Source organism: Salvelinus alpinus, chromosome 8 (assembly GCF_045679555.1).
Source record: "Salvelinus alpinus chromosome 8, SLU_Salpinus.1, whole genome shotgun sequence".
NCBI classification, from domain to species: Eukaryota; Metazoa; Chordata; class Actinopteri; order Salmoniformes; family Salmonidae; genus Salvelinus; species Salvelinus alpinus.
The window spans coordinates 36,186,896-36,197,509 of NC_092093.1; the positions used below are offsets into that span (position 1 = coordinate 36,186,896).

Below are 10,614 nucleotides of genomic sequence, written 5' to 3' on the forward strand. Positions count from 1 at the left end.
CTTCAAAACTTACCTCAGACCGGGGGACTGTCTGATTCCCTTGCCTGAGGTCAAGGATGACCCAAATTATGTATAGAGAGCACAACATATCAGTCCACAGTGGTGCTGGCCATGTTAAACATCTATACATCTCTACGCTCTGAGTGCACCTGCCACCCATTCACTTGTTAAATACCTGAGTTTCTTTTGTCTTTCAGGTCAGTGCCAAACAATCAGGCAGTTGTAAATAACCTCTCTGAAGTGTCCTGTTAGTGCGTTACTTACAAATGTAAGTAACGCACAATATGGTCTACATTGTACTTTCTTTTTCATTTTTTTATTTCTGTGCATTTAGAAGCCCTGTTTATTAGTGGTAGAATGTTTTGATGTTGCTGTGTATGGGTAGTAAAGTTGGATATGCCTTAATATATTTTGTAAATGCTTCGGAGAGAATTATGGTTTGGCTACTGGCTCTCTGAGATTGTTTATTTTTTTATTTAACCAGGCAAGTCAGTCTTAACAAATTATTATTTCCCATCTACTCCGGCCAAACCCTACGACGCTGGACCAATTGTGTGCCGACCTATGGTACTCCCAACGGCCGGTTGTGATGCAGCCCGGGATCGAACCAGGGTCTGTAGTGACGCCTCTAGCATTGAGATACAGTGCCTTAGACCGCTGCTCCACTCTGGAGCCCGAAAGGAACACATACACACGTATTGTTTTACTGTGTATGACAAGGAATATTATTATGTTGTAAAATATCCTAATGTATTTATTTCTGTTTATTTTTAGCACATAAGACAAGGAATATTATTATGTTGTAAAATATCATAATGTATTTGTTTCTGTTTATTTTTAGCACATAATTCCATTGATTTATGATGAATCATGTTTGACTGGATAAAATAAATGGGAGCTCAAGTCTCTCTCTTCCTATCCTTGTCCTTTAACCGGGACACCTGTATCATCTCCTACCTTCACCCAGTGCATTTAATATAGGCAACCTGCATTAACAGGTATGAATAGAATCTGAAGATACTGTAAATATGTTAGGGGGGGGGATTACATATCCCATTCTATGGAGCCCAAATGTTTACAATATTCTTTCTCCATGCAAGCAAGAGCAATTCATTTGAATAACTCTCCCTAAACCTGTCTCATCCACTTGTTCTCCCTTTGAGGAGCAATCACCCCTTGTCTGCTTGTAATTTATGACTGCAGTCAAATCCACAATGGTTCTACGGGGATGCCTAGGAAGACCTATACTCTGTGTTATTGTGAAGTGTTATGGTAAATGAGGAAAAATACACTTTTTAATGGGAACAGACAGGTAGTTTCCATGCTGGATTTCCATCCCTATGCCTTTTTTTGAGACACTAAAAAGATTGATTGTTGTGCGTTGCTCACTTGTGCATCCTCGATAAATCAGATCCAAAATATGCAAATAGTTTATCAAATCTGAACAGTTTTAAGACTGTGCATATCTACAATTATGTTTTGTCTGGATTTCAGATGACACATTCAGCCTACACTTAACTATGGACAGGCTGTCTTCATTTACAGTATCACTCCTGTACATTAAAGTGCATTGTCTCATCTGCACCTATAACCAAGTGGAAACAAAGTTTTAAAATACTTCTGGGCATATTTCTCCATTAGTAATAAGCCATAACTATTGTATATGCATCAGTGCACCTGTAGTTTTAGAACCGTTGTCTGGAAAGACGAGGGTGAAACGTTGTGTACCATCACAAGGAAGCCTTATGCAAGGTGCCATATGATGAACACATGAGTGTTGCCCCACAAAGTAGGAGATTTGAAGATAACTTTTCTCCTCTCACAGCCTTGTCCTGTCAGACTAGGATACCCAACACCCTGTACGGAGAACGCCTAATGTTCCAAATTGGACCGAGAATGCATTGGAACCATGACAGTATTAAGGACAGGGACATTGTCTGACGTCAGATGGCGTCACTACTTTGCGATGCTTGTCCCTCAACCGATATAAAGACAGTACCACAGAACAATGATCCAGATATTTCCCCGGATGTAGAAGTGTGAAGCATCCAGTTGGCGTTTCCACTCACTACCAAATATGGTGATGAGAGGAAGCCCTGTGACCGGCAGTGGGAGGAGATGGCTGTTTGTACACTGAACAAAAATATAAAACGCAATATGTAAAGTGTTGGTCCCATGTCTCATGAGCTGAAATAAAAGATCCCAGAAGAGTTTGATATGCACAGAAAGCTTATCTCAAAGATTGTGGAGAAATTTGTTTACATCCCTGTTAGTGAGCATTTCTCCATTGCCAAGATATTCCATCCACCTGAGAGGTGTGGCAGAAGAAGCTGATTAAACAGCATGATCATTACAGGTGCACCTTGTGCTGGGGACAAAAAAAAGGCCACTCTAAAATGTGCAGTTTTGCCACACAACACAATGCCACAGATGTCTCAAGTTTTGAGGGAGCGTGCAATTGGCATCTTCACAAGGTCCTTTGCTGTTGTTCTGGGATTGATTTGCACTTTTCACACCAAAGTACGTTCATCTCTAGGAGACCGAACGTGACTCCTTCCTGAGCGGTATGACGGCTGTGTGGTCCCATGGTGTTTATACTTCCGTCTATTGTTTGTACAGATGAACGTGGTACCTTCAGGCGTTTGGAAATTGCTTCCAAGGATGAACCAGACTTGTGGAGGTCTACCATTTATTTTGGCTGATTTCTTTTGATTTCCCCATTATGTTAAGCAAAGAGGCACTGAGCTTGAAGGTAGGCCTTGAAATACATCCACAGGTACACCTCCAATTGACTTAACTGATGTCAATTAGCCTATCAGAAGCTTCTAAAGCCATGACATCATTTTCTGGAATTTTCCAAGCTGTTTAAAGGCACAGTCAACTTAGTGTATGTAAACTTCTGACCCACTGGAATTGTGATACAGTGATTTATTAGTGAAATAATCTGTCTGTAAACAATTGTTGAAAAAACTACTTGTGTCATGCACAAAGTAGATGTCCTAACCGACTTGCCAAAACTATAGTTTGTTAACAAGAAATGTGTGGAGTGGTTGAAAAACAAGTTTTAATGACACCAACCTAAGTGTATGTAAACTTCCGACATCAACTTTAGCTAGCTAAATATTACAAACGTTGTGACAGTGATTTTATAGTTTGCAATTGTGAGAAAATAAAAACAAGCCATCTCCTGAACATATTCTGTGCAAGGACGCTGATCACCTGTGTAGCTAACTAGTTAGCTAGCTCTTCCGTCAATGACCTAAAAAGCTTGCTTAGCCTGTTTAAATGACCCTGAGTTGTAGACATGCAGCACTTGGGTTAGCTACTTTCGAGCTATCCCATGACCCTTTGCGAGATACAAGACAGATCAGGGCAGGCGGAATCAATGCGCTATCTGACGTAAGACAATGGGACAGGGACTCTGCTCCCCTACCTCAGGAGCGGGACTGTATTCCAATATGCAACCTTATAACACCTGCTGTAAATATAGGACACTATAACATAGTATTCATTATAAAAGCCATATGAATTCTTAGTTTCACAAACTGCAATCTATGGAACGGGATTTTCACAAGGAGTGACATCGAGGTCACAGGGGTCACTGTGGCAATGACAGCGTCTGCGTCCCAACAAATAGCAATTTAAACTTCTATAGCACTTTCCATAATAGAAATCTCAAAGCACTTCACAATCACAAACAAACAAGCAATATATCCAATAGAGGCCAGTTCATGGCTTGAGCAGAGGCAGCTTGAAGAGGGCAAGTCTGGGAACCAGCCTGAGTCGTATAGCCACTGGACTTCTCCTCTTCCACTCTGTGCAGCATCCACTTGGGTGATGCCTCAGCAGCTCTGGGCACCAGATAGATCACCACACAAAGTTCAGAATAGTCCTCTTTACGAGCCCTCTGCCTCAGCACTGCCGGATTCCTCTGTCTCCCATTCCTTCCACGCTTCAAGCAACTCCTCACATGATGTTTTCAAAAGATCAGGAACTGGCAGACAGGTGAAATACAAAAGCGGGTACTGTTTCCAGATGCATTTTTAAGTGTAATGCACTTTTCATTATACAGAATAATCTGAAAGTGCATTATTAGCATTTCATTTATGCATTTTTTCAAACAAAAACATTAGCCAGTTACCTAGCTAACTAACCAAGCCAAGAGTTGACCTATCAGTCAATCTGCAAATCTGTGGCTCAAAACCAGCAGATATACGCAATAAAACGTATTGTTTTTGATAACAATCATAACCAAATGGCACAATATTCCTTATATAGTACACAGTGGTGGAAAAAGCACACCATTTACATACTTGAGTAAAAGTAAAGAGTCCCCCAGTAAAATATTACTTGAGTAAAATTCTAAAAGTATTTGGTTTTAAATGTACTTAGGTATCAAAAGCAAAAGTATAAACCATTTAAAATTCCATATTACGCACACCAGACTGCAATGTTCTTGTTTTTTTTAATTTACAGAATGCCAGGGGCACACTACAACACTCAGACATAATTTACAAATGAAGCTTTTTTTAGTGAGTCCGCCAGATCATAGGCAGTAGGGATGACCAGGGATGTTCTCTTGATAAGTGTGTGAATTAGACAATTTTCCTGTCCTGCTAAGCATTCAAAATGTAACGAGTACATTTGGGTGTCAGGGAAATTGTAAGGAGTAGAAAGTACATAATTTTCCTTAGGAATGTAGTGGAGTAAAAGTAGTCAAAAATATAATTAGTAAAGTAAAGTAGATACCCCAAAAAACTACTTAAGTAGTACTTTCAAGTATTTTTACTTAAGTAGTTTACACCACATCACTACTCTTGACCAGAGCTTGTACACTATACAGGGAATAAGTTGTCATTTGGAACTCAAAAAGCTAGTTTGAGGCTCTCGAGCAGCCCTCATTTTTATGCAGGGCACATACCGCGGTGACATCATTGATTAACTGAATACACACAGGCTGGGATGTCAGCAGGAACGCTGGGGAAACTATTCAACAGTTAGGACTACCTGAAACATGTTATAATGGAAAGGTATTTAGTATTATGTCATGTCTAGGTTCAGTTATAGCTAGGTCACACACTCACCAGATATGGCATCTTTAAAGCTGGAATCCTTATTGGTGAAACAGACATGTTCGTTTGCGATATTACGACAACAAACATTTTGTTTCGCACTCGGACATCTGGGGCCTGTTGCACAAAACTAGGATAAGGGATTAAGCCAGGATATCTTGGTGATCCTGGCTCAATTGATCCGTAATCCGGTTGCACTAAAGATGGATAGGGGGCAGGAGGATATGTTATGGTATAAATTACCATGGAGATTTATTCTGTGGAGCTAGCCTGCTCCAGACCAGGCTAAATTCCAGGATCTATTTAATCTCATCCCTAATGTCAGTCAGCAGTCACCACAAATGGAAACCAATAGTTATTTCACTGCTCACTATACATTGTTATCACATATAACTAGACCCACTGTTATTATTTAAACGTTTGTGATCATTAATTTCAATGATTTTGGATAAAAAATGATTTTTAGATGATGTTGCTATCATTAGATAATTTACAGTTTCCCATAGACTATAAGGCTATATATAAAATGATAGAATATTAGGGCCACAGAGGGGAAAAAAACACAAGTCATAATATTGTAACCAGTTGTTTTAAAGGAGGACAGTTGTTAAAATGACAGATGTGGGGCATTTCGTGAAATTGTACTTCAGTATGGTTTCATAAACAAAGACATGCTGATGTGCCAGAATATTAAGTATCACATTGTCATAAGTATCAAAACAATATGTAGCTTTTCTGCAGAAAGAACCAGCCTCATAAATTTATGACTTTATCCTTTTTCTTCAGTGTGGCCCTAGTACTCTGTCATATAAACAAATACACATTCCATATGAATATAAAAACACAATGTGTAACATTATGTTCCTTTATTGAATAAGGACAAAACAAAGCAGGTAAACCATCAGCTCCTTTCGAAACTGAAGTCACAGTGACTCTACAAGATGGAAAGCACAGAATCCAAGCATATTATACAAAATGATACATACACATTCAAAGGTCTGTATATAACACACCCTGCATGTCTGCACACTAAAATAAATGCAGGACAAATCCATACACATCAACTGAACAGACAAATGAATGGATGCAGTAGCCTCCCTGCAGCCTTGTATTACACACAGTATACCGCACAAACATCATAAGAGGCCAAATTCGTCAAAAAACGAACCCAAAAAAAACCAAATTCCTCTGCCACCGCAGGACATATTTAACCAAAATTGAAAGCACACATACTAACTAAAATAATTCAACACATATTGGTCCCTCAGCAGCCGACCACTGTCGTCATCAGGGAAGATTGCCGGATTGTCCCAGTCCATGGCTGGTGGCACTCTGGGGGCCCTCTCCTTCCTCAGGCAGGCCACATTGTGGAGGACAGCACAAGCCACAGTAATATCACATGCCCTAACAGGGCTGACCCTTAATTTGTGAAGGCAGTGAAAGCGTGCCTTCAGGAGGCCAAAGGTCATTTCAACTCTGGCCCTGGTCCTGGCATGGGCATGGTTGTAGGCCTGCTGTGCTTCCTGGGGGTCTGTGAAAGGTGTCAGGAGAAAAGGCTGGCAGCCATACCCCCTGTCTCCCAGCAACACACCAGAGAATTCACCTGTCAACACAAAATCTCATCATTACTACCTCATAAACACAGTGATATTCTTGACACAGCCATGATGGTTATAAATAGGGGTTGTGTGGCTTACCTTGTGATAGGCACTGATAGATTTCAGAGGCCCGAAAGATTCTGGAGTCATGGACTGAGCCAGGCCATTTTGCCACAACATTGCTGATCACACAGTCAGCATTGCAGACCATCTGAAATCATAAGATGAGGAATATTACACCAATCAATGCACATCACTGGCAATGCAGAGTGTTCGTCAATGGACAATATCAAAAAGTTATGTTCACCTGAACATTAATGCTGTGAAAGGATTTCCTATTCACAAAATCAGCCTCATGGGCACCTGAGGGGGCTTTTATCCTTATGTGTGTGCAGTCCACTGCACCAATGACATTGGGGAAACCTGTCACACAAAGTAATGAGTATCCTACTATGTGTTAACAGTTGTCCTGTAATTTGTAGATCCTCTTACCTGCAATCCTATAGAACTCCTCTTTGATGTCACAGAGTCTTCTGTGGCCAGGGAAGGAGATGAAGACATCTGCTAATGCTTTGATAGCCAGACACACACTCCTTATTGTGCGGCAAATTGTGGCCTTGTTCAGCTGTTCTGCATCCCCCACTGAGTACAGGAAGGCTCCACTAGCAAAAAAGCGCAAGGCCACACAAACCATTTGCTCCACACTCAGTGCATGGCTCCGTGCAGTGCGGTGCTTAATCCTGGGACCCAGTAGTCTGCATAGATACCTGATGCCATCTGCAGAAAACCTGTATCTTTCATATAGATGGTCATCAGGGAAGGCCAGTGGGTCCAACCGGTCCCTGAAGACCCTTTCTCGCCTGAAGGCTCTCCTCAGCACAAGTGCTTCTTCATCCACCACATCTCGCACGAATGGGCATGCCATTGTCAGAGCAGAAAGGAACACACAATTTTGGGCCTTCATATAGGCTAGTGGCCACACCTGGTGCTGGGGGGGTGGGCAAAAGAGGGCGATGCCTTATAACAATGACTTGGTTGTACTGATTGCTGGGAAAATAAAAAAAACCTTAGAAAGATGCCACCGTCCTGTGTGCTCACAATAAGAGCTCATATGTCATGGCTCACTTGACTTTACGAGAATATACCTAATTTTTATTTTGAGCTGTGTCATCTTCTTGGAGCTGGGGGAGGAAAGAAAAATAATGATTAATACATTTGTGTTACAGTTAGCATACAGTGTACATTGAAGGCATATCTCACCTCCCTCTCAAGTTTTTTTATTTCAAGGTCCAGTTTCCTAATTGTCCTCTTTTTTATTTCGGACTCCAGTGCAAGATTTTCCATCTTTTTCTTCTTGTACTGAATGTCTATGTCTGCCAGTTCTATTTGGCGCCGGAGGTGGTTGCCATACAACTTTCTGATAGCTTGTGAGCTCTGTGAACACAATACAATTAGCGCAGCTGGAATTTGGCAGGATGTGGTGTCCTTTTATTAATACGCACTATGTTGCCAGGCTGGTTTTCCCACTGTATAGCATCTGGGTCCTGTAAAAGAAATTAGATTTTTTGATTTTGATGAGGACTCCTCACCATTGTAGAGTAAATAGTACTTTCACAGTCTTAACATGATACCTCATGCCTTCTGGAATCCAGAGAGATGGTCTCCTCCTCATCATCGTCTCCATCATGTGCTGTTGCTGCTGCACTGGGGCCTTCACCCTATCACATTTAATCGGATTCATATTGAAGCTAGTAGACAAGACATGCCAGGCCTACAGTATGCCTTTGATGGAGTACTCACTGGATCAGCATCGTCTGGTGCTTGTGCTGGTGGCTCTTACAGGAACACAGTGCTGCCAGACACTGCAAGGCAATAGGTAAACCAAAGTCAGACAGTCCAAATTGATTCAATATGAATGTGGTTGTATCCCATGTAGAGATGGAAGGACATACCTTGAATGAAGCGGGTGGCATCTTGGGAGGAACCTATGCTCGTCTCTTTCCCCCCAGGGATCCCCTCTAAGACGGGCCTGCCTTTATTTAGCTCCAAGGCCATGTCCTCTGCTGGGGTAAGGTCAGCCTTTGGTGACCCACCACCCGTGCCTTGTCTGTGGGTATTCTTTTTCACTGCTAAAACAGTACAGACAATGTGTGAGCAGGCACCTTCTGGGTACAATATATGCTTGTGCTTTGTTAAATATTAGTCAGGGACCATACCATTCTGCAGAATGTTCTTGTATTTGATTTTGACCTGCTGCCATGTCCGTTTTGGCCCGTTCATGTTTAATCTACACACACACACACACACACACACACACACACTTTAATGGAGTCACACTGCAAAAAATTACTTGGTATTTTTGTCTTGTTTTCAGTAAAAATATCAAAAAATTTATCATGGCTTTATACAGTGTGATGGAGTTACTTTACACAATTTCACTCATATCTGCAGTGCATTTCAATTAAAAATTTAACCGTTTCATAATTACAGTACAACTGCATTTTTGGAGATGTGAATTAAATATTTGAATTGTAATTGTGATGTTTCAGCGGAGCGGTGAGTGTGTAATTGTGCACTACTTACGCATTCAGGCGGTCGGCAATACTTTGCCACGCTTTTTCTCTTTGCTTTATCACTGTGGCGGTGTTGCCTTTCTTCTTAATTATATCTTTTACCTCCTCGTATGCCTCCATGAGGATTTGTGCTTCCGACGGGGAAAAGTACGCGGCTCTAGTTGCCATGGTAAATCAGTTAATCTGTGATCTGTGGCGGGGTCTATTTGAGTGAGCCGTGAGCGCGCACCTATCCAGGATTGGTTTCACCTGGCTTAATGAATCCGTGTCTGCTCATCCTGGCTTGGTCTTTGTGCAACCAATTAAGCCTGGACGCACATGTTTTGGCTTCATTGAGCTCAGCTGAGTGATTTATCCCGGATGTCTTAATTCTACTTTTGTGCAACAGGCCCCAGTGCACGTGCGATAGTAGAGCACTGTGTACTGCAAAAAATGTTTTACCATGCTGCGCAACGCTCCTCAGATCTGTCCGCAACAAAAACAATAACAACATTGGTATCGCTGTTTCCCCCTACGGCTAATTCCGTGTTTTAGTGCAACAATAACAAAGGATCCGCCCGCCCACCTCTGTTTTAGTAAAAAGCTGAAGAATGGGCCTCGAGAAATGTAACCACTCTCAATTAATAGACACGGCTATAGATGCAAGGACTGGCCATCCATGTTGAGGCTATACAGTGTTTGTTTCCAAACATTTGGAGTAAAACAAGTTTATATTTTGGGTTCTGATGGGGGTACGACAGTTGAACCAAGCTCATGAAGCATTTACAGGTTTTATTGTAATGGGTATATACAACTAATTTAATTCCAAAAATGGATGTAGCAACTAAGGATTCTAGCTTTAAACTGGTTTCATGTCATAGCAAGGCAATGTTATGAACAGTTCTAAGTACAAGGAGAATGTTAGCACCATCATGTGGTAAGAATGGTACATTACACTTTGGAAGAATGAGGTTGAAATGACTTATTGCTTTGTAATAATATAACTTTAAAGAGCGACTGCCTTCAAAAAGTAACGAAGTCCTTTGAAAACGGCCTACGTGGCATTGATACGAGCCAAACAGTCATTCTAGTGTCATAAATTGACGTGTACATAGGATAACTTTGGTCATAACGTCAGTCTTGTCTAAAACGGAGTTTGGAACATCCGTGCGTCACAACATGTAAATGAAGGTTGGGTTTTGATTAGATGATGTACATTTGCCCACTGACATGAGGTGAAAAGCTGTGTTGATTGCTCTCTATCCAATAGCATAGACCTGCCCAGCAGTCCGAGTTTGCGTACGTAAGACAGACAACACGTCACACTTGTTTTAACTTGAGAAACACTGCACCAAACACCTTATTTTGATGTAAAATTGCGCAACTAAAAGA

At 41.3% G+C, this 10,614-nt stretch overlaps 1 protein-coding gene across 9 annotated transcripts; it reads right to left on the minus strand.

Moving 5' to 3' along the window:
* Positions 1 to 5,904: 5,904 nt before the first annotated feature.
* On the minus strand, positions 5,905 to 8,976 carry LOC139583059 (putative nuclease HARBI1). 9 transcript variants are annotated; one of them, XM_071413772.1, is made up of 9 exons: positions 8,887 to 8,976; positions 8,623 to 8,799; positions 8,471 to 8,532; positions 8,302 to 8,388; positions 8,173 to 8,214; positions 7,163 to 8,104; positions 6,978 to 7,093; positions 6,770 to 6,881; positions 5,905 to 6,675 (listed from the first exon to the last, which is right to left on the minus strand). In XM_071413772.1, the coding sequence occupies exons 6-9, from the start codon at positions 7,632 to 7,634 to the stop codon at positions 6,305 to 6,307; spliced, it is 1,071 nt and encodes a 356-aa protein (XP_071269873.1). In that variant the 5' UTR covers positions 7,635 to 8,104; positions 8,173 to 8,214; positions 8,302 to 8,388; positions 8,471 to 8,532; positions 8,623 to 8,799; positions 8,887 to 8,976; the 3' UTR covers positions 5,905 to 6,304. The 9 variants fall into 9 exon arrangements, with proteins under 9 accessions (XP_071269873.1, XP_071269874.1, XP_071269871.1 ...); XM_071413773.1 differs by having other exon boundaries at positions 7,163 to 8,214; positions 8,471 to 8,505; XM_071413770.1 differs by having other exon boundaries at positions 7,163 to 7,851; positions 7,931 to 8,388.
* Positions 8,977 to 10,614: the final 1,638 nt, after the last annotated feature.